Here is a 22,598-nt window from a genome sequence, read left to right as displayed (position 1 = left end):
AGGGGCAGATAGTCTAGAAATGGGAATTTCACGGAATTAAGATGCTTTCAGAATTGTGGGCATAGGTCACACACATATTTTACAAGTATTGCTGCAACCAGAAATGACAATAGATATTATTTTCTGTGGTTCGCATTTCTTAGTGGTAACAGTAGGTTTATGAAAACAACTTCTACAACTTACTGCTTGCAATTTTAAAATGAGAAAAAAAAATGTCTTGGTTTCCTGAGTTTTTAAGGGACTTTATACCTAAGACATTTGCTAAGGGTGGTAGAAAGATTTGTTTATTAAAGCGTGTCTTTCCTACCATGGCTGAAAAATGGGTTATTGTGGGAATTAATGAGAAAATGCATGTAGTTACTAGAGATCTTAGTAAACCCTCAGTAGGCAATAGACTGTATAATTATCTATGCTCCTTTCTCCTTTTACTCAATTACAAAGTCTTCAATATTAATAGATTCTAGATTTACTTTGATTTCTTTTAAAATCAGACTTTACTGAACTTGTTAACATAGTTTAAAATTTTTTTTCAATTTACTTTTCAAAATCTTTTTCCAGTTGAGAAGTAATATACAGATAGTATATTGTATATATAATATACATAATAATTTTATATTTTATTTTATTTATATTATATTATTATATATCATAATATTATATAATAATATATTATAATATTATAATATATTATTTATTATTATATATTATTTATTATTATATATTATTTATATTATATTTTATTATGTACATAATATTGTATAATATAACATACTGAAATGCACAGATGTTAAGTGTACAGTTCAATGAGTTTTGATAATTGCATGCACCCACATAATTCATATCCCTATCCATATATCAAACATTTCCATCACCTTACAAAGATCCCCCATTTCTTTTCCAATCACCATCCCCTCCATCCACAGGGAAAACCACCATTCTGATATCTGTCATCATAGATTATTTTTGCCAATTCTGGAACTTCATAAGAATGAAAATTTACTGTATGTACTTTTTTGTGTCTGGATTTTTCATTCAGCATAATTTTTTTCCCTGTGTTTATTTATTTTTTAATATTTTTATTGTGGTAGAAGCCAAGTAATATAAAACATACTATTTTAATGATACTTAACTGTACAGTTCAGTAGCACTAAGGACATTCACACTATTATGCAACTTTCATCATCATCCATCTCTGAAATTTTTCACCTTCCTAAACTGGAACTCTGTCCCCATCAAACACTAACTCCCCATATACCTTCCCCACCCCACCCCACCCCCTGGCCCCTAGCGTCTACCAATGTACTTTTTGACTCTCTGAATTTGGCTATTCTGGGTACCTCATATAAGTGGAATCAAACAATATTTATCTGAACCTAATGTATATTGAAATGTTTTTCTAGGTTCATTCATGTTGTACATAGTAGCTTTTCTTTTTTATTGATAGGTAGTATTTGGTTATGGCTATACCGTGATTTGTTTATCCACTCTCCTGTTGATAAGCATTTGTGTTGTTTCCAGTTTTAGTATATTATTTCTAAAGCTATGAACGTTTCTGTACAAGTATTTTGCTGTACATATGCAAAACCTAGATGTGGAATAACCACCACTTCTCATAGAATAGATGTATATTTAATGAGAAACTGCCAGATTGTTTTAGAAAGTGATTGTACATTATAACTCCCACCCATCAGCTATGAGAGTTCCCATTTCCCCACATCTTCACCAACATCAGGTATTATCGGTTTTATTTAACTTTAGCCATTGTGGTAAACATGTAGGAGTATTTCACTGTGGTTTTTTTTAATACATCCCATGACTAATAAATAGGGACTCTTTTCTAATGTGTTTATTGACCACACGTGTATCTGTCCTTGTGAAGTATCTGTTTAAGTCTTTTCCTATTTTTTATAGTGTTGGTTGTTGTTTTTTTATTATAGATGTATAGGAATTGCTTGTATATTCTGAATACAAGTCCTTTGTCGTCTATGTATTGCGAATGTTTATTCTCACTCTGGCTTGCCTACACATTTCCCTAATGGAGCTTATGATGAACAAAATTTTAAAATTTAATGAAGTCCAATTTTACCAGTTCATTTATTTATGGTAATGTTTTCTGGATATTGGAGAAGGAAACAGCAACCCACTCCAGTATTCATGCCTGGAAAATCCCATGGACCAAGGAGCCTGGTGGGCTACAATCCATGGAGTCGCAAAGAGTCGGACACGACTGAGCGACTTCTGTGTGTGTGTATGTGTTTCTGGATATTGTCTTAAGAAATCTATTCCATGTTCATCAAAACATTTCCTATATTTTCTTTCACAAGATTTATGGTTTTTAGTTTCCTTATATTTAATTCTATGATATGTTGAAAATTAATTTTTATAATGGTGTGAAGTATAGGTCAGGGTTTTTATTATTGCTGATTTGTGTTTTGTTTTTACATTTAGAAAGAATTTGTTCTGGCACCATTTTTTAAAGTTTCTCTTTTTCCATTGAATTGCTTTGGTATCTTGACTGAAAATTAAGTTAACTGAGAAGTGTCAGACTATTTATTATCTTGAAATCAGATAGTATGTATCCTTGAACTTTATTCTTCATTTTTAAGATAGTTTGACTTCTTAGGACCTTTGTACTTCCAAATAAATTTTATATTCAACTTATCACATTTTACTTAAAAAAACCTGCTGGGAGTTTGTTTGGAATGCTGTGAGATCCACAGAGAAATTTAAGGGGAGAATTGATATTTTAACAATATTGAGTTTTCCAGTTGTTGAATATGGTATTTCTCTCCATTTATTTGGGTCTTCAGCAGTGTATTATTTTTAACGTAGAAGTTTTGTACATGTTTCTATTAAACTTATTACATAGTATTTTTGATGCTGTTATAAATATTACTTAAAATTTTAAATGTTCTGTTTATTTGTTGCTATTATAAAGAAACTGGATTAATTTTGTATGTTGACTTTGTATCCTATGACTTTGAAAAATTCACTTACTAATTCCAGTAGTTCTTTTAAAATTAATATTTTCTATATATGCAATCATTTCATTTGCAAATAGTTTTACTACTTCCTTTTTTAATCTGTGTGCCCTTTATTCTTCTTATCTTGTCTTACTGCATTGTCCAAGACCTCTACCAGTGTTAATGGGAGGGACAAGAGCAGACATCTGTATCTGTTCCATCCTCAGGGAAAAATCTTTCACCGTTAAATATGGTGTTAGCTATAGATTTTTCATAAATGATCTTTATCAAGTTGAAGAAGTCCCCTCCTATTTTTGTACACTGAGAGATATTTTTAAAATCATGAATGTTATGAATTACACCAATATTTTTCTCAATCAATTTGAATGGTCATATGATTTTTGTTTTATGCAGTTAATATGGTAAATTATTTTTGATTGATTTTCAAATGTTAAACCACTCCTGCATTCCTAGAATAAACTCTACTTGATCCTGATATGTTAACCTTTTTATATATTTCTGAATTTGAATTCCTACTTATGATAGGTTGCATCTATGTTAATGAGGAGTGTTGGGCTATGGTTTTATTTCTTGTAATGTAGTTGTCTGTTTTGGGTATTGGTTTTATAAAACCAGATGAAAAGTGTTCCCTCCTCAATTTCCTGAAGGAATTGTGTAATATGGATAATTTTTTTCCCTAATGTTTGATAGAATTCACCAGTAAAACCATCTAGGGCTGGAGTTTTCTTTGTGGGAAGGTTTTTAAATATAAATTCAATTTCACTAACAATATACAATTTTTCACATTTTCTATTCTTGTGTCACTTTTGGAATTTATATTTTTCAAGGAATTTGTCTGTTTTATCAGAGTTGCAAATTTATTTTTTCATAATATTCCCTTTTAATTCTTTTAATGTCTAAATGTCATCAGTGATGCTACCTCTTTCATTCCTCATATTAGCAATTTGTGTTTTCTCTTATTTCCCTTGACCAATATTGCCAAACTGTTTATCAATTTATTTCTTTAAAGAACCAAATGTTGCTTTTGAATTTTCCTTTCAGTTTCTATTTCACGTCTATCTACTCTTATGTTTATTTCCTTTCTTCTGCTTACTGTGCACTTGATCAGTCCTTCTTTGTCTAGTTTCTTAAAATGGAAAGTTGTATTATTGAGTTTAAACCTATTTTCGTTCCTACTTTTAGCATTTAAAGTTATAAATTTTCCTTCAAACACGAATTTAACTGCATCCTATGAAATTGTGATGCATTTCAAAATTTGAGGTATAAATTATACAGACTGAAACTCATCTTTTTAAAGCCAATCCCTTCCCCCGCTAACCCCAGTCTCTGGTAACCACAGATTTTATTTTTCTCCCTGTGTTTTTGCCTTTCTCATATAAATGGAGTCATATTGTGTTTTCCTCTTTGTCCTTTGGCTTCTCTCACTTAGAATAACGCCTTTGAGATCCATCCACGTTGTGTTGTTGCATGTATCAGTAGTAGTATTCCATTGTGCAAATGGACTGCAGTTTGTTTATGTATTCACCAGCTGTTGGACATGTGAGTTATTTCTGAGCTCCAGCAATTTTGAATAAAATCACTATAAATATTTGTGTATGTTTTTACTTCTGTTGGGTAAATACTTGCGAGTGAGTTGTATAAGGCAATTTTACCTTTACAAGAAACTGTCAAACTGCTTTCCACAATGGCTGGATCATTGTACATTCCGCCTGCAAATTATGAGTGTTTCAGTTCCTCCACGTGATTACCACACTTGATATTGTCCATCTCTTTAAACGGTAACCATTCTGTTAGGTTGGTGGTGGTATCTCAATGTGGTTTTAAACTCATTTCACTAAAGACTAATGATGTTGAACATCTCTCTGTGTGCTTATTTGTCAACTATCTATCTTTTTAAATGAAGTATTTATTCAAATCTTTTACTTTTTAAAAAATAGGGTTGTTTGCTATCTTATTATTGAGTTGCATGAGTTCTTTGTACAGTTTTAGTCTATTTCTGGATTCTATTCTGTCCAGCTAGTCAATATATTTCTCCTTACTTACATCAATATATTGTGTCAATTATTGCACATTACAGAAGTCTGAAGTCAGGTGGTGTGAGTCTTCCAAACATCATTTTATGTTTTAAAATTGTTTTGACTCTTCAAGGTGCTTCGCATTTCCATACACACCTAAGAATTAGTTCACTCATTACTATTTTTAAGACTGACATATTTTTTATTGAGGTTACATGAAATCTATAGATCAATTAAAGGAGAGTCAAAATCTTAACTTCTAATCCATGACAACACTGTATCTCTCCATTTGTTGAGTTCTTTAATTCTTTGTATAATGTTTAGCATTTTTCAGTTTTGTACATATCTGGTTAAATTTAATCTCTAAGTAATGCACATTTTTGATGCTATCATAAATGGTATTTTAATTGTAGGTTTCTGTTTCTTTCTAGCATACAAAAATATAAATGATCTCTATATATTGGCCTTGACCCTACCATTACATTAATTTTTGAGCCTTTTTGTAGATTTTTTTCAGATCTCCTATGTAGAAGATCATGTTGCCTGTAGATAATGAAAGTTGTACTTCCTTCTTTCCGATCTTTATACCTTTTGTTTTATTCCTTATTGTACTGGCTCAAACCTCTAGTACAATGTTGACTAGAAGGTTACACTGTTCTATAAATATAAATTCAGTAAACATGTTTATAGTATTGCTAAGGGTTCTTACAATGTCAGTGTTTTTTGTTGTTGTTCTATTAATTCATGGAGAGGTGTATAAAAATCCCCAACTATAATGATGGTTTGTCTCTTTGTCATGTTATTAGATGCATATACATTTAAGATATATGTCTTCTTGACAAATAGAACCTTTTACCATTATGAAATACCCTTCTTTACCTCTGGTAATACTTTTTATCTTGAAGCTTTTTTTTTATGCTTACTTTTTGCATGGTATATATTTTGCCTTCCTTTTATTTTCAGTATCTGTGGCATTGTATTTAAAGTCATTTCTTAGAGAGAGCAAGTAGTTTGGTCTTGCTTTTTTCAAACTTTTTACTTTTAAATAATTAAAAATTTATTGGAAGTTGCAAGTAAATTTATAGAGAGGTTCTGTTCACCCTTCACCCAATGCCCCCTGTATTTATCTTGCATGAATTTGGTATAGCAGCAATACTAGAAAATTGACATTGGTGCTTATTCTGATTTCTCTAGTCTCACATATACTTATTTGTGTGTATGTGTATTTGTGTGTGTGTTTCTCTGTAATTTCACTATGCGTGTAGCTTTGTGTAACCTCCACTACCACCACATGGATCTACACGGTCTTCACCACAGGGTTCCCTGACACCGCTCACTTATAGACACAGTCCTTTCTGCTGACAACTCCTGGCAACCACTGGATCTCTCCTCCATCTTTATAATTGTATTATTTGAAGACTATTATATAAGTGGAACCATATAGTATGTTCCCTTTGAGGTTGCCTTCTTTCATTCAGTAGAATTCCCTTCAGGTTCACCCAATTGTTCACTCCTTTTTGTTGCTGAGTTCCAGGGTACTGCTGTTTTAACCTGTCAATCTGTGCATTTTAATTGGAGTGTTTTATCCATTTATGAATACCATCTTACTATTTGTTTTCTAGCTGTCTCATCTGTTTTCTGCTCCTCTTATCCTGCCTTATTTGGGATAAACTAAATATTTTTTAATATTTGATTTTAGTTCCTTTAAAATCAACTTGACTTTTTTGGAGTCCCTCTGTGTATTATTTTTAGATGTTATTTTAGGGGTTTCCATACCCATCATTAACTTAATATAATGTACTTAGAATTAATGTTATTATAGTTCATAAAATACACAAAACTTACAACAGTAAAATTCCACATACCTGTTCCCTTTACATTTGCATACATAATGTATCCTACAATACAATGTTATTATTTTAATGTACTTTGTTAAAATAATTCAATAATTTCTCTTTAATTTATTTTAATGGAGGTGGTTTTCTACGTTAATATTTGAGTGCTATGCTATGAATTACAGACTCAGATTTTTTGACTGAGATTCAGGTATTGAAATTGATGGAAAATAGTTTAAAGTAAAAGTATAAATTATCTGTTATAACAGAGTTCAAATTATTTTTTATCTGATGTAAGTTATTTTAGCATAATTTTTCTCTAGCTTAGATAAACCCCTACTCATTAGTTCATCATAAGCAGGTGCATTTAAATGGAGCACACACAAAAAATCCCCCATTTAGTTTAACAGTTTCACTTTATCCAGCTTTACTTTCCCATTCACACTAGTAAAAGCACTATATCCAGGATCCTAGAAAATACTTTTTAATCAAATGGCAGAAAATGCCCACTCTTACTCTCCACAATGTAGTCTTACACAATGCTCCAATAGAAAACTCCTTAAATCTCTTTTTTATTTTGATGTTGATCTAGAATTTTAGAGACAATTTTATGGGGCTGCATCTTCACCTACTTAAGAGATATTCAGTTCAGTTCAGTCGCTCAGTCATGTCTGACTCTTTGTGACTCCATGAATTGCAGCATGCCAGGCCTCCTTGTCCATCACCAATTCCCGGAGTTCACTCAAACTCATGTCCATCGAGTCAGTGATGCCATCCAGCCATCTCATCCTCTGTCATCCCCTTCTCCTCCTGCTCCCAATCCCTCCCAGCATCAGGGTCTTTTCCAACGAGTCAACTGTTTGTATGAGGTGGCCAAAGTATTAGAGTTTCAGCTTCAGCATCATTCCTTCCAATGAGCACCCAGGACTGATCTCCTTTAGGATGGATTGGTTGGATCTCCTTGCAGTCCAAGGGACTCTCAAGAGTCTTCTCCAACACCACAGTTCAAAAGCACCAATTCTTCGGCGCTCAGCCTTCTTCACAGTCCAACTCTCACATCCATACATGACCACTGGAAAAACCATAGCCTTGACTAGATGGACCTTTGTTGGCAAGGTAATATCTCTGCTTTTGAATATGCTATCTAGGTTGGTCATAACTTTCTTTCCAAGGAGTAAGCATCTTTTAACTTCATGGCTGCAATCACCATCTGCAGTGATTTTGGAGCACAAAAAAATAAAGTCAGCCACTGTTTCCACTGCTTCCCCATCTATTTGCCATGAAGTGATGGGACCAGATGCCATGATCTTCGTTTTCTGAATGTTGAGCTTTAAGTCAACTTTTTCACTCTCCTCTTTCACTTTCATCAAGAGGCTTTTGAGTTCCTCTTCACTTTCTGCCATAAGGGTGGTGTCATCTGCATATCTGAGGTTATTGATATTTCTCCAGGCAATCTTGATTCCAGCTTGTGCTTCTTCCAGCCCAGCGTTTCTCATGATACACTCTGAAAAGAAGTTAAATAAGCAGGGTGACAATATACAGCCTTGATGTACTCCTTTTCCTATTTGGAACCAGACTGTTGTTCCATGTCCAGTTCTAACTGTTGCTTCCTGACCTGTATATAGGTTTCTCAAGAGATATGTCAGGTGGTCTGGTATTCCCATCTCTTTCAGAATTTCCCACAGTTTATTGTGATCCACACAGTCAAAGGCTTTGGCGTATTTCATTAGTCCTCGGTATTTAGTTGTCAGTAGGTTATTATGTCTGTATTTTTTATTGGACATTGTCCAATAGGAAAAGCATGATTTGAAAAAGACATGATATGAACCATGTTACATGAGACTCCAACACAGGGATAACATCAGCTTTGAGTAAGAGACGAAAACAGGTTTCTAGGTCTCTCCTCATCCTTCTACTTTCTGACTTCATATTGATGAAGGTAAAGTAGAATTGCTCAGACTTTCCTTTACAGGCTTATTTGGAGAAAAGGGAAAGGAGTAAAGTCTTTATATTAATATTTTCCCTTGGAACAGCCATATCAAATTGAGTTTTGTTTTGTTTTTTAGAAGTTTAGTGTTTATGAAAAAAAAAAAGCAATAATCACCGAAAGAATTACTGAAAACCAGGGCAAATTAGTTCACATTCACCAAATAATTTGACACCCTTAAAGCTTGGGATTATCATTGCTGTAAACTATAAAAACACTAGGCCTCTGCAAGAACTTAATGCATCACTCCATCAATGACAGTGAACTTGGAGCTTCTGGTCTGGCAATGCTTAGTTGCCCACATGACATCTGAAATCCAAATCTGTCCACATAAGTGCAAAGAAATGCCCTGTAGGCCAAAGCTTCGAGAACAATACAATTCATGCCACTCCAGTCCTTGTTACCTACCTAATACCTCAGGGCAACTGACAATTTTAGATCACTTACATGACAATCACATCAAGAGATGAGAATTATTAATATCTTTTGAAATAGTGGTTTTTTAAAAAATGTTTCACTTGTCTGAACTAGTTGACGATATCGAATTGGAATTTTTGGTCTAACTCTTCCTACCCTAATAAGAGAAAACAAATCATATCCATTATGATAGGTAAGGAGAACACTATTATTTTTTCAAAGATAATGCTTTACTCCACTGTTGTGAAATATACTATTTTTTTACAAGAATATGTTAGACATATAATTTTACTGGATATGGAAAACTTGTCTTCTGAAATGTGGAAAAATCTTACATTCCATCCCTCTAGTTTTATCCCTATCTCCTGTCTTGACTTTATCTTCTACGTGTACTCAATGTTACAATGGACCTGAACTTCTTGGGTCCTGCCTGTATGCTGTTCATTCTGCTGTTTCCTCAACTGAATGAATCATTCTCCATCTACAAAAGATTAGAGCCCTCAAATCTCAGCTCCTAAAAGAGATTTTACTTAGTTCTCCAGTCTGGCAGCAATGTCTCCTTCCTTTGAATACAATGATGTATGTATATTTCTTCATGCACATGGTTGACTGTTAAAATGACACGTGCTATGCTGCCGCTGTTTCATCACTAAGTTGTGTCCAACTCTGCAACACCATGAACTGCAGCCCACCAGCCTCCTCTGTCCACGGAATTTTCCAGGCAAGAACACTGAAGTGGGTTGCCATTTCCTTCTCCAGGGCATCTTATCAACCCAGGGACTGAACCACCATCTCCTGCGTGGCAGGCGGATTCTTTATCACTGAGCCATCTGGCAAGCCCAAAATGTCTCACACCCTAATGTATTAATAGCTACTTGAGGGACTTCCCTGGTGATACAGTGGTTAAGACTTCACCTTCCAATGCAGGGGGTGCCAGTTCAGTACCGGGGAGAGCTAAGATCCACGTGCCTCGTGGCCAAAAAAAGACATAAAACAGAAGCAGTATTGTAGCAAATTCAATAAAGATTTAAACATAACCTATATCAGCAGTAATAATAATAATAATAATAATGAAAACTATTTAAAACTAGCTACTGGAGGAAAGGGTTTTCAAACTCATGATCCTATTTACCACAATATTCAGGACAATATATCTTACTTCGGGCTTCCCAGGTGTGGCTCAGTGGTAAAGAGCCTGCCTGCCAAGGCAGGAGACATAAGAGATGCCAGTTCAATCCCTGGGTCAGGAAGATCCCCTGGAGAAGGGCATGGCAACCCACTCTAGTATTCTTGCCTGGAGAATCCCAGGGACAGAGGAGCCTGGTGGGCTACAGTCCATAGGGTCACAAAGAGTTGGAAATGACTGAAGTGGCTTCACACACACACACACACACACACACACACACACATCTTCCTTCAAAGCTAGCTGTGTAGATATTTGCCTAATCAGTTCATTAGGATATGTGAATTCAATTCTAGAATCATCTTTATGAATGACTTAGTCTAATATGCTTTGCAAATGTCTATATTACATTCAGGTGGGCTGATCCTAAGGTTCGTTCCAGAGGCATGACTGGTTTGAAGAACTTGATGAAAATTGCTCACAGATTCTGCTCAGGCAAGGACATTCCCAATGTGAATAGATAACTTGCTGGATGCATCTGCCAGCAGCTGAACTGCTGGCAACTTTTGTTTAGAGTGAAGAGTTTTCAGCCCAGCTTTCATCACTGCACCTCACTTCCATTATAATGTTTTGCCTCCTGTTTTATTTACATGAAAGACTACAGTCTCGTCTTAGAATTTCTGGGTATTATGAGTACCTTAGGGAAATCTGATTATAGAGATAATCTACTCAACACTGAAGAGTTTCCATTTGTTTCTATTGAGTTTTGTCAATTCCGAATCACAGATACCTTAGTATTCCAGTCCATTGACTAGAGCCTCCCAGCCAGACGTTGAGGCATCTGTTTCTATAGTCTTCAGAACTGGGAAAGATAAATAAGAATGTGCGGGAATTATCTGTATATTTGCTAACCACCAATTTAGATCTAAATAGACTCCCTCTGTTAGGAAGACTAATGAATTCCAATTCTCTGAAATATCCTTTGCTTTTAACAAGCAGGATGGAAGGTATCTAAAGAAAAAAAAAGAGAGAGATACACAGAGGGAAAAGCTGTGAATAATGCCACCAGAGAACCAATTATGTTCACCAGCTGGCATTGAGAAACTTGTTTGTCTTGACAAAAAAAAAAAAAAAAAAAACTTCAGTTTTAGCCTCAGACTTCTTTTTGACATTGTGTTCTTTAGGTCTGAATAACCAATCCTCCCAGACACTCCCTCTAAGATGTTAGGAAAAAAATCCTTAACACTATTATTATGTGTAACATGACAAAGGGCTGGGCAGGAAGAGAAAAACAAGCAAAGGCATCAACATGGCAGTTAACAAGAACCAAACTGGGTACAATGACAGTGGAAAGGAAACATTAGGATATAGAGACCTTCCTCTCCAGCCGTGTGACTGAGTCAACAAGACACACAGTGGGGAAGAAACTGGTCCCGACACTTCCTAGGTGTAAAAGTGTATTTGTTAGGAGAGAGTAGTGAAAAGCTGTATTACTTGGTAATGGAAACTACATTTCGGACTTTTTCTCCCTATGACGAGGGGACCCTCATTGATTGGAACTAAGCCTATATACTCTCAGACACTCAGTCGTGTCCAACTCTTTGAGACTCCCTTGGCAAGAATACTGCAGTGGGTTGCCATTTTTCTCCTCCAGGGCATCTTCCCGACCCAGGGATCAAACCCGTGTCTCCTGGATTGACAAGATGATTCTTTACCACTGAGCCACCTGGGAAGCAACTAAGCCTAGAACGGAGTCTTTTTGTGCTTTCATGGGTGAGACATGATCTATTTCAGGCTGTCTCAGCCAGTGAAACTTGGAAGAAAGAGGTGTGCCCAACCTGGAGCTCTCACTAGAGGTCTTATTTTTTTAAGTCTATTGAATTTGTTTCAGTGTTGCTCCTGTTTTATGTTTTGATTTTTTGGCCACAGGTAAGCTCTCCGCCCTGAGCCCCACAGAGCTGATATTGGCTGGGAGTCCCCTCTGTCCCTCTTCCAAGCTGTTTCTTGGGGAAATGCTGTGAATTCAGTGTTTTCACTTTGTACAATCAGTCCTCCATATCTTTGGAGATTGCAGATATTTGTGGATTGAACCAACTCTGCATCAAAAATATTTTTATTTATTTATTTAGCCATGCCCAGCAGCTTGTGGGATCTTAGTTTCCTGACAGGGATTGAATGTGGGTCCTCCGAAGTGAAAGCATGGAGTCCTAACCATTAGACCAAAAATATACATATTTTTAAATTCCAGAAAGTTCCAACAAATAGAACTTGAATTTGCCTGCCGGGCACTGACAACTATTTACATGGCATTTATATTGTATTGGGTAATTATGAGTATTGTAGAGATGATTTGGGCTTCCCAGGTGGTGCTAGTGGTAAAGAACCCATCTGCCAGTGCAAGAGACACAAGAGATGTGGGTTCAATCCCTGGGTCAGGAAGATCCCCTGGAGGAGGGCATGGCAACCCATGCCAGTATTCTTGCCTGCAGAGTCTCATGGACAGAGGAGCCTGGTGAGCTACAGCCCATCGGGTCGCAAAGAGTCAGACACAAACAAAGCAAATAAGTAATTACAGCACAGAGATGATTTAAAGTATACAGGAGAATGTGTGGAGGTTATATGCAAATACTTCTCCATTTTACACATAAGGAACTTGAGTATCTGTAGATTGTGGTAACCAAGAAGGTTTTGGAACCACTGGAGCCAATCCCCCATGGATACTGAGGGATAACTGTATACCATTTTAAACCTGCCTTTCCCAAGTACCTGTTTGAAGTTCATAAAAATCTGTAGAGGAAGTTCACTCAGGCTAGCCTTTGTTGAACAACTATAACAGGGTTACTGTATCTGTGAACCATCCTTTTTTTCTAAAAGTACCTAGAAATATTTATGCAATAACAACTTGCTTTCTTGATTGTAGAAGGGGAACTTTAAAAGTTTATTGTTTCTCTTTCAAACTATGCCACCCCCTGTGCACACCTATATAGTATTGAGTATTGCACAATTCCAGGTGCACCCCCTTCAAAGAGCGGAGAAGGTGATGGCACCCCACTCCAGTACTTTTGCCTGGAAAATCCCATGGATGCAGGAGCCTGGTGGGCTGCAGTCCATGGGGTCGCGAAAAGTCGGACATGACTGAGCGACTTCCCTTTCACTTTTCACTTTCATGCATTGGAGAAGGAAATGGCAACCCACTCCAGTGTTCTTGCCTGGAGAATCCCAGGGACGGGGAGCCTGGTGGGCTTCCGTCCATGGGGTCGCACAGAGTCGGACACGACTGAAGTGACTTAGCAGCAGCAGCAGCAGCCCCACCCAGCCTGGATTGAGGACAGTGGTAGTCTTGACCCCATGCACAAACATCATATATCTTTGATGTGGTTGGATAAGTCACTGGATAATTAATTTAATGTATCTTGTTCTAGGAAAGAAAATGGACCTGTTATTTGTTTTCATGCCATAACTCCCCAGCTCCACTGTTTTACTGAAATTGATATTATACCTAATACTACAGAAGTACAAATGTTAGTTAAATGACTCTATACCTTTGAACCAAAATCAGCAGGAGGAGCATTTCACATTTTATTTTACATATTTTCATCTTGGATTTTCTATATCTCTATTCTCTTTGAATGATGCAACTTTTAATGATGGATTATGAAAGTGAAAAAGTTGCTCAGTCGTGTCCAACTCTTTGGCACCCCATGGACTATACAGTTCATGAATTCTCCATGCCAGAATACTGGAGTAGGTAGCCTTTCCCTTCTCCAGGGGATCTTCCCGACCCAGGGATCAAACCCAGGTCTCCTGCATTGCAGGTGACTTCTTTACCAGCACAAGGGAAGCCCAAGAATACTGGAGTGTGTACCCTATCCCGTCTCCAGGGGATCTACCTGACCCAGGAATCGAACTGGGGTCTCCTGCATTGCAGGCAGATTCTTTACTAACTGGGCTATCAGGGAAGCCCATGGGAAGAAATGGATTTATCTGTAGTCTATCAGCCTTCTTACTTGTACATTCCCTGGAAATGTTTTCAAAAATGGTTTCCTTTTTCTCTATTCATATATTTTTTAAATGGCAGCTCTATTGATGTATAACCCAACTACGAAATTCATGTATTTAAAGTATACAATTCAGTGGTTTTAGTATATTCACAGAGTTGTGCAACCATCACCACTATCTAACTTCAGAGCGTTTTATCACTTCAAAAAGAGCCTTCATACCGTTAGCAGTCACATCCTGCATCCCATCCCCACCAGCCCTAGGCAAACACTAATCTAATTTTTACCTCTATAGATCTGCCCATTCTAGACATTTCATATAAATGGTATCTTACAATAAATGGCCTCTTGTGACCAAATTCTTTCATTTAGCGTAATGTCTTCAAGGTTCATCTATATCGTAGCAAATATCATATTTCATTACTTTTTAGTGCTGGAAAATATTCTATTGGATGGATATATACTAATTTTGTTTATCCATTCATCAGTTGATGGGCATTGGCTTATTTTTACTTTTTAACTGCTGTGAACATTCCTGTACAGGTTTGCTTTTTTTTTCTGTACAGGTGTTTTTGAGTGTGTGGACTTGCTTTCAAGTCTCTTGATTATTCACTTAGGAGTGGAATTGCTAGGTCATATGGTAACTCTATATTTGACATTTTAAGGAACTACCATACTATTTTGCAAAGTGGCTGCACAACTTTAAAATCCCACTAACAATGTATGAGGGCTCCAATTTTCAACATTCTTCCTAACACTTGTTATTTTAATTTTATTCCTCCTAATGGGGTAGAGTGGTATCTCATTGTGGTTTTGATTTGCATTTCCCTAATAACTAATGACGTTGAGCATCTTTTCAAGTGCTAATTGGCCACATTTGTATATCTCTTTTGGAGAAATATCTATTCAAGTCCTTTGCTCATTTTTTTTTTCAAATTTGTATTGGAGTATAGTTGATTTACAATATTGTATTCGTTTCAGGTATACAGCAAAATGATTCAGTTATACATATACATACCTATTCTTTTTCAGATGCTTTTCCCATTTAGGTTATTACAGAACATTGAGTAGTCATTTGAAAAAATTTTTTGGCCACACAGCATGTGGGATCTTCGTTCCCTGTTCATTCAAACCCATACCTCCTGCTTTGGAAGTTCAGAGTCTTAATCACTAGACTGCTAGAGAAGTCCCTAAATTATTATTTTTGTTGTGGTAAAATACACATAATATAAAATTTACCATCTTAATCATTTTTTAAGTGTACAATTCAATGGCACTAAGTACACGCTCGTTGGTGTGCAATCATCACCACTGTCCATCTCCAGAACTCTTCATCTTCTGAAACGGAAACTCTATACCCATTAAACACTAACCCCCCATTTCCCAGCCCCTGGGAAACACTCCATCATTCTACTTTCTGTCTCTCTGAATTTGACTGGTTTAAGTACCTAGTGTATAGTGGAATCACCTTGTCCTTCTGTGACTGGCTTACTTTGTGACTCAGCATAAAGTCTTCAAGTTTCCTCCATATTGTAGCATGTGTCAGAATTTCCTTTCTTGAGTAAATATTACATTGTATGTATGTACTACATTTTGTTCATTTATTCCTCCATTGATGGACACTTGTGTTGCTTCCACCCCTTGGCAACTGTGAATAATGCTGCCGTGAACACGGATGTGCAAATATCTGACCTAGTTCTTGTTTTCAGTTCTTTTGGGTAAACGCCAAGGAGTGGAATTGCTGGACCACGTAGTAGTTCTATTTTTAAGTTTTTACGAACGGCACACTGTTTTCCATAGCAGCTGCACCATTTTACATTCCCAACAATAGTGCACAAGAATTCCAATTATCCTCACCAACACTTATTTTCTGCTTAAAAAACAAAGTAGCCATCCTAATGAGAGTGAAATGGTATTTCATTGTGGGTTTCGATTTGTATTTCCCTAGTGATTAGAGATTATATAAGCCAGCTCTGACTCTGACTGCCATAACAAATATCATAGACATGGTGACTGAAACCACAGAAATTTATTTCTCACAGTTTGGGAATCTGGGAAGTTCAAGATCAAAGTTCTGGCCAATTTGGTTCCTAGTAAAAGTAGTCTTTCTGGCTTGCAGATGGCTGCCTTCTTACTGTGTCTTCATATGGAGGAGAAAGAGATCATTCTCTCTTCCTCTTTTTCTAAGGCCACCAAGCCTCTTGGATGAGGGCCCACCCTTGTGACCTCATTTTACCTTCGTTATCTCCTGAAAGTCCTGTCTCCCAATACAGCCACATATGAATTTTGGAAGAACACAGTTTGGTCTATGGCCATGATGCTGAGCCTAATTTCCTGTGTTTATTGGCATTTGAATATCTACTTTGGACAAATGTCTGTTCAAGTCTTTTGTCCATTCTTAAATAAGGATTTTGGTTTTGAGTTGTAAAAGTTCTTTAATATTTGGGATAATAACCCTTTATCAGCTATATAATTCACAAATATTTTCTCACATTCCATGAGTTTCCTTCTCACTATATTATGTTCTTTGATGCTCGTTTTAAATTTTGGTTGCTTATCTTTATTGTTGAGTTGTAAGAGTTCTTTATATATTCTAGGTTCAAACCTCTTACTAGCTATGTGATTTGCAAGTATTTTCTCCCACGCTGTGGGTTGTCATCGACTTCCTGTCATTTGACTTTAAAGCACAAAAGTTCTAAATTTTGATGAAGTCCCATTTACTTCTTCTTCTGTTGCTTGTGCTTATGGTGTCTTATCTAAGAAATTATTGCCTAATTCAAAGTCATGAATATTTACTCCTATGTTTTGTTCTAAGAGTTTTGTGGTTTTAGCTCTTACATTTAGGTTTATGATCCATTTTGAGTTAATGTTTGAATGTGGTATGAAATATTCCTTTTAATCCCTAAGAACATAGTAACTATAGCATGTTTTTGTTTTTTTACTAGATTCAATATGAAAAAAATTTAATGAAGAGGATTTTTTTTTTGTTTGGGGGGGTGGTCTTTGCTTTTTTAATCACTGATTCATTGCAGAATGGAGAATCACATCTATTTATATCATCAAAAATATACCTCACTTGGATTAAGCTCATTCAGTCTGTTTTATAAGCAGAGAAATCCAAACATAAGGAAACAACAGGAAAGGCTGCCAATGGCAATTGAAATATTAATAATACTCATTCAAAGATTAGGAATAACATCTTAATTACAGATAAGAGCTTGGTCTCATCTTTTTAGTCCAGAGTTGGCTATGACTATATATCATCTTTTAGTCTGATTAATGGCAGAGTAACTATTAAAGTAGGAAAGAGATTAGCAAATCATTTAACATGTCAAGTGCAGTTAAAGCATCATTTTGTCATAGATAATACAGTAAAGCTTATAGCAACAGGTGTATGTAATAAATAACTGGGAATACTCAGATCTTAAAGAGTCAAGGTCATGTTTTTAAAATCAGCATTATTTACCTGGATGCAATTTTCTTCCTCTGAATTGTCATACTGTTGAATTGGGCTTTGATTTACTGACTCTCTAAGATTTGCTGTGTATTTAATTTTTGCTTTGCAGGATACACAGAATCAAAAATTAAAGACAAGCATATGGTATCGTGAGGTAAATGATTATGTTTTTTCCTTCTATGCATGCTGGACTCCTGAAATTGATGTGCTGAAAAATGTAATTATTTGAAAGAATAGATACTATCCTTTTTTTTCTTTTTTTGGCTGCACCATGTGGTGTGTGGGGGTCTTAGTTCCCTGACCAGGGATCAAACTCATGCCCCCTGCAGTGAAAGCTCTAAGTCTTAACCACTGGATTGCCAGCGAAGTCCCAGGAATAAATACTATCTTTCCTTTTAAATTTCCTTACATCTGCAGCAGACCTGATTTATTAGAATCTGAGTAAGATATATGGCTGTTGTTTCTGATTAGGGCAAACATCTTTAGGAGTTGGATGAGAAGTCCTCTCCCCTAACAGATAGTAGCAACAGGCTGATCAATTGAGTTACTCATCTAAATTCCTCTTCAGTTCTTTGATGGGGCTGACATTACCTCTTTGTGACATTTTCTTTTTGGCTACAGGTTTGGGATGATGAGTTTTTATCCTGGAACTCCAGCATGTTTGATGAGATTAGAGAGATCTCTCTACCTCTAAGTGCCATCTGGGCCCCTGATATCATCATAAATGAGTAGTAAGTGTGTTGGGGTGTGTTTCTGTGGGGTGTAGACTGCTTAGAATACTCAAGCCAGTTGCTGCTTCCTTTCAGACATTGTTACTATTTTTTGTCTCTCAACTTGAAGAGGAGCTGTATTGTTGGGAGCATTCAGGTTAGCAGTATCAAAACCGTGAGTTGACATCATTTAAGATACAGTGTGTGTGTGCATGCTAAGTCCCTTCAGTCATGTCCAACTCTTTGCAATCCCATGGACTGTAGCCCACCAGGCTCCTCTGTCCATGGAATTCTCCATGCAAGAGTACTGGAGTGGGTTGCCATGCCCGCCTCCAGGGGATCTTCCCAACCCGGAGATTGAACCTGCATCTCTTCCATTTCCTGCATTGGCAAGCAGGTTCTTTACCAATAGCGCCACCTGGGAAGCCCTTTAAGATACAGATTTGATTGCTAATGCTTGATGTTCCCCATGGATTATGTCTATGTTTTAACAGTAGCAAGTGAGTTGACCCATGAGGCTGTCATCGCTGAACCCACGTTTGCCAGGTGACTGTCTCATGGACAATGTGATTCAGTCTTTGCACTTCTGGGCTAGTCTGGGATGATATATGGTCACTACCGGAGACCAGATGATATATGGTCCATACCGGAGAAATGGTATGGACCTAACAGAAGCAGATGATATTAAAAAGAGGTGGCAAGAATACACAGAAGAACTGTACAAAAAAGATCTTCACAACCCAGATAATCATGATGGTATGATCACTCACCTAGAGCCAGACATCCTGAAATGTGAAGTCAAGTGGGCCTTAGAAAGCATCACTACGAACAAAGCTAGTGGAGGTGATGGAATTCCAGTTGAGCTATTTCAAATCCTGGAAGATGATGCTGTGAAAGTGCTGCACTCAATATGCCAGCAAATTTGGAAAACTCAGCAGTGGCCACAGGACTGGAAAAGGTCAATTTTCATTCCAATCCCAAAGAAAGGCAATGCCAAAGAATGCTCAAACTACTGCACAATTGCACTCATCTCATACACTAGTAAAGCAATGCTCAAAATTTTCCAAGCCAGGCTTCAGCAATATGTGAACCATGAACTTCCAGATGTTCAATCTGGTTTTAGAAAAGGCAGAGGAACCAGAGATCAAATTGCCAACATCCGCTGGATCATGGAAAAAGCAAGAGAGTTCCAGAAAAACATCTATTTCTGCTTTATTGACTATGCCAAAGCCTTTGATTGTGTGGATCACAATAAACTGTGGGAAATTCTGAAAGAGATGGGAATACCAGACCACCTGATCTGCCTCTTGAGAAACCTATATGCAGATCAGGAAACAACAGTTAGAACTGGACATGGAACAACGACTGGTTCCAAATAGGAAAAGGAGTACGTCAAGGCTGTATACTGTCACCCTGCTTATTTTACTTATATGCAGAGTACATCATGAGAAAGGCTGGGCTGGAAGAAGCACAAGCTGGAATCAAGATTGCCAGGAGAAATATCAATAACTTCAGATACGCAGATGACACCACACCCTTATGGCAGAAAGTGAAGAGGAACTAAAAAGCCTCTTGATGAAAGTGAAAGAGGAGAATGAAAAGGGTGCCTTAAAGCTCAACATTCAGAAAACGAAGATCATGGCATCTGGTCCCACCACTTCATGGGAAATAGATGGGGAAATAGTGGAAACAGTGTCAGACTTTATTTTTGGGGGCTCCAAAATCACTGCAGATGGTGATTGTAGCCATGAAATTAAAAGACGCTTACTCCTTGGAAGGAAAGTTATGACCAACCTAGATAGCATATTGAAAAGCAGAGACATTACTTTGCCAACAAAGGTCCATCTAGTCAAGGCTATGGTTTATCCAATGGTCATGTACGGATGTGAGAGTTGGACTGTGAAGAAAGCTGAGCGCCGAAGAATTGATGCTTTTGAAGTGTGGTGTTGGAGAAGACTCTTGAGAGTCCCTTGGACTGCAAGGAGATCCAGCCAGTCCATTCTAAAGGAGATCAGCCCTTGGTGCTCATTGGAAGGAATGATGCTAAAGCTGAAACTCTAGTACTTTGGCCACCTCATGCGAAGAGCTGACTCATTGGAAAAGACTCTGATGCTGGGAGGGATTGGGAGCAGGAGGAGAAGGGGACAACAGAGGATGAGATGGCTGGATGGCATCACTGACTCAATGGACGTGAGTTTGAGTGATCTCCGGGAGTTGGTGATGGACAGGGAGGCCTGGCATGCTGCGATTCATTGGGTCGCAAAGAGTCGGACACGACTGAGCGACTGCACTGAACTGAACCATCTCATGATCAGTTCTGTTTATGTATTAGAATGATGAAAGCTCACTCTGTAACCACAAGATCTCTTGTGTTTCTCACAGTGTGGACATTGAAAGATCACCTGACCTTCCCTATGTCTATGTGAACTCATCTGGGACCATTAAACACTCCAAGCCCATCCAGGTGGTCTCTGCATGCAATTTGGAGACATATGCTTTTCCATTTGATGTCCAGAATTGCAGCCTAACCTTCAGTAGCATTCTGCACACAGGTAAGTCATGAGAGGTGTAGTCTGCTAGTGGGCAAACACACTTGTGCTGGGTGGGCACACAAAGGTGAAATTATGTTATGTGGTCCCTCAATTGATTTTATTTTTGCACATAACTGACTTTTTATAAATCTAAAATCTTGTAGTTATTTGGCTCCTGCTGCAATTCAGACTAACCAGAGTATTGTGCCCAGAGATAGGGCCCTTTGCTGCTGTTGATTTGAAAACACAATATTAGGCCTCCATTGCCATTGAGAACATTACAGAATTCTCATTCTATAGACAATGGAGTGCAAACCCTTAGTTCATAGCTGCTTTTTTTTTTCACAACCAGTAAGTTTTTGTTCCTCATCATTACCCCTAATTCAAAATGGTATATTGAACCCCATCTCAGTAAGACTGTCCATATGGGAGCAAGAATTAAAAGGAAGGGTTTTAATTGGGAATTAGAAAAGTGGGTTGTCTTTGGTGCCTGTTTCTATGGGAAATCAACTATTTCTGTTATTTTCAGTGGAAGATGTAGACCTGGCCTTCCTGAGAAGCACAGAAGATATTACACATGACCAAAAGGCATTTCTGAATGACAGTGAGTGGGAACTTCTTTCTGTGTCCTCAACCTACAGTATCCTGCAGAACAGTGCTGGAGATTTTGCACAGATTCAGTTCAATGTAGGTTCCACCCCTCTTCCTGTCCCCATTGCCCATTTCTCTGCAGTCTTTCACCTTCCCTATCAGGCTGAGCAATCTCTGCTCTCCTGCATCTTCTCATTCATATCCCCTAAGCACAGCTGATTCGGATGGCTGCAGACATCTGTTTGCATCTGAGACCAGAGGTTCAGCCATAGATCCTGGACTCCTGCTGGAGTGGTTCCATACATGAACATAAAGAGGATGGTTTTCAGACACAGAGCCCCGAACCAGCCACTGCCAGGAGTCCTCACACCTTTCAGCACATATAACATTCTCACTTCTAATTGCTACTGAGAAGGAAAAAGAAAGAAGAAACCCACACACAGCAACCAAAATTAGGAGAAAAACGTCTCTTCAATATGAATGTCCTGTGTGACATTAAGTAAATTATTAATTATTCCAGATGCAAATGCATAAAATTATCATATTATTAACTTAAGTATCTTGAGGGATTAGCTAACCTGTCATCAGCAGGATCCTCAGAGACCACTGGTGGTTTCCAGATCTGAGAAGTACAACTGCTCAGCAAGGACCGGATAAGAACCCAGACTTCTCAGATGCGCCACCAGGAATGCTTTTGGCTGCATTGTTCCTGGGGAAGTGTGTCCACTAGGTGCCTGGAGCAGGCAGTGGGGAGCAGGACAGTGAAGCCTGCTGCTTTGCAGTCCAGGGGCACCGTTCCCCCTTCCCTCCCGGCAAACCATCCTGACGTGTGGTCTGCAGCAAGTTTCTGCAGCCAGTAGACTTGTCATTCGTGTTCAACCCTGCTTTTCTGCACAAAGTCAGCTAGTGGTGGTGGTAGCTGGGGGGTGGGAGGGTCCTTCAGACCAGGT

The 22,598-nt window shown here is 37.6% G+C and overlaps 1 protein-coding gene across 1 annotated transcript in view; it reads left to right on the top strand.

The window, feature by feature from the left end:
- The window catches only part of HTR3B (5-hydroxytryptamine receptor 3B), a 43,201-nt gene that overhangs the window by 6,333 nt on the left and 14,270 nt on the right, over positions 1-22,598 (top strand). The window contains exons 3-6 of the mRNA XM_006060203.4: positions 17,926-17,970; positions 18,438-18,547; positions 20,909-21,078; positions 21,587-21,744. Of these exons, the coding sequence (XP_006060265.3) occupies positions 17,926-17,970; positions 18,438-18,547; positions 20,909-21,078; positions 21,587-21,744 (483 nt within the window). The remainder of the gene's footprint in view (positions 1-17,925; positions 17,971-18,437; positions 18,548-20,908; positions 21,079-21,586; positions 21,745-22,598) is intronic.

This window comes from Bubalus bubalis, chromosome 16 (genome assembly GCF_019923935.1).
Source record: "Bubalus bubalis isolate 160015118507 breed Murrah chromosome 16, NDDB_SH_1, whole genome shotgun sequence".
In the NCBI taxonomy this organism is placed as follows: domain Eukaryota; kingdom Metazoa; phylum Chordata; class Mammalia; order Artiodactyla; family Bovidae; genus Bubalus; species Bubalus bubalis.
Note: the sequence above shows the minus strand (reverse complement) of the source record. Positions and strands in the feature narration are given on the sequence as shown.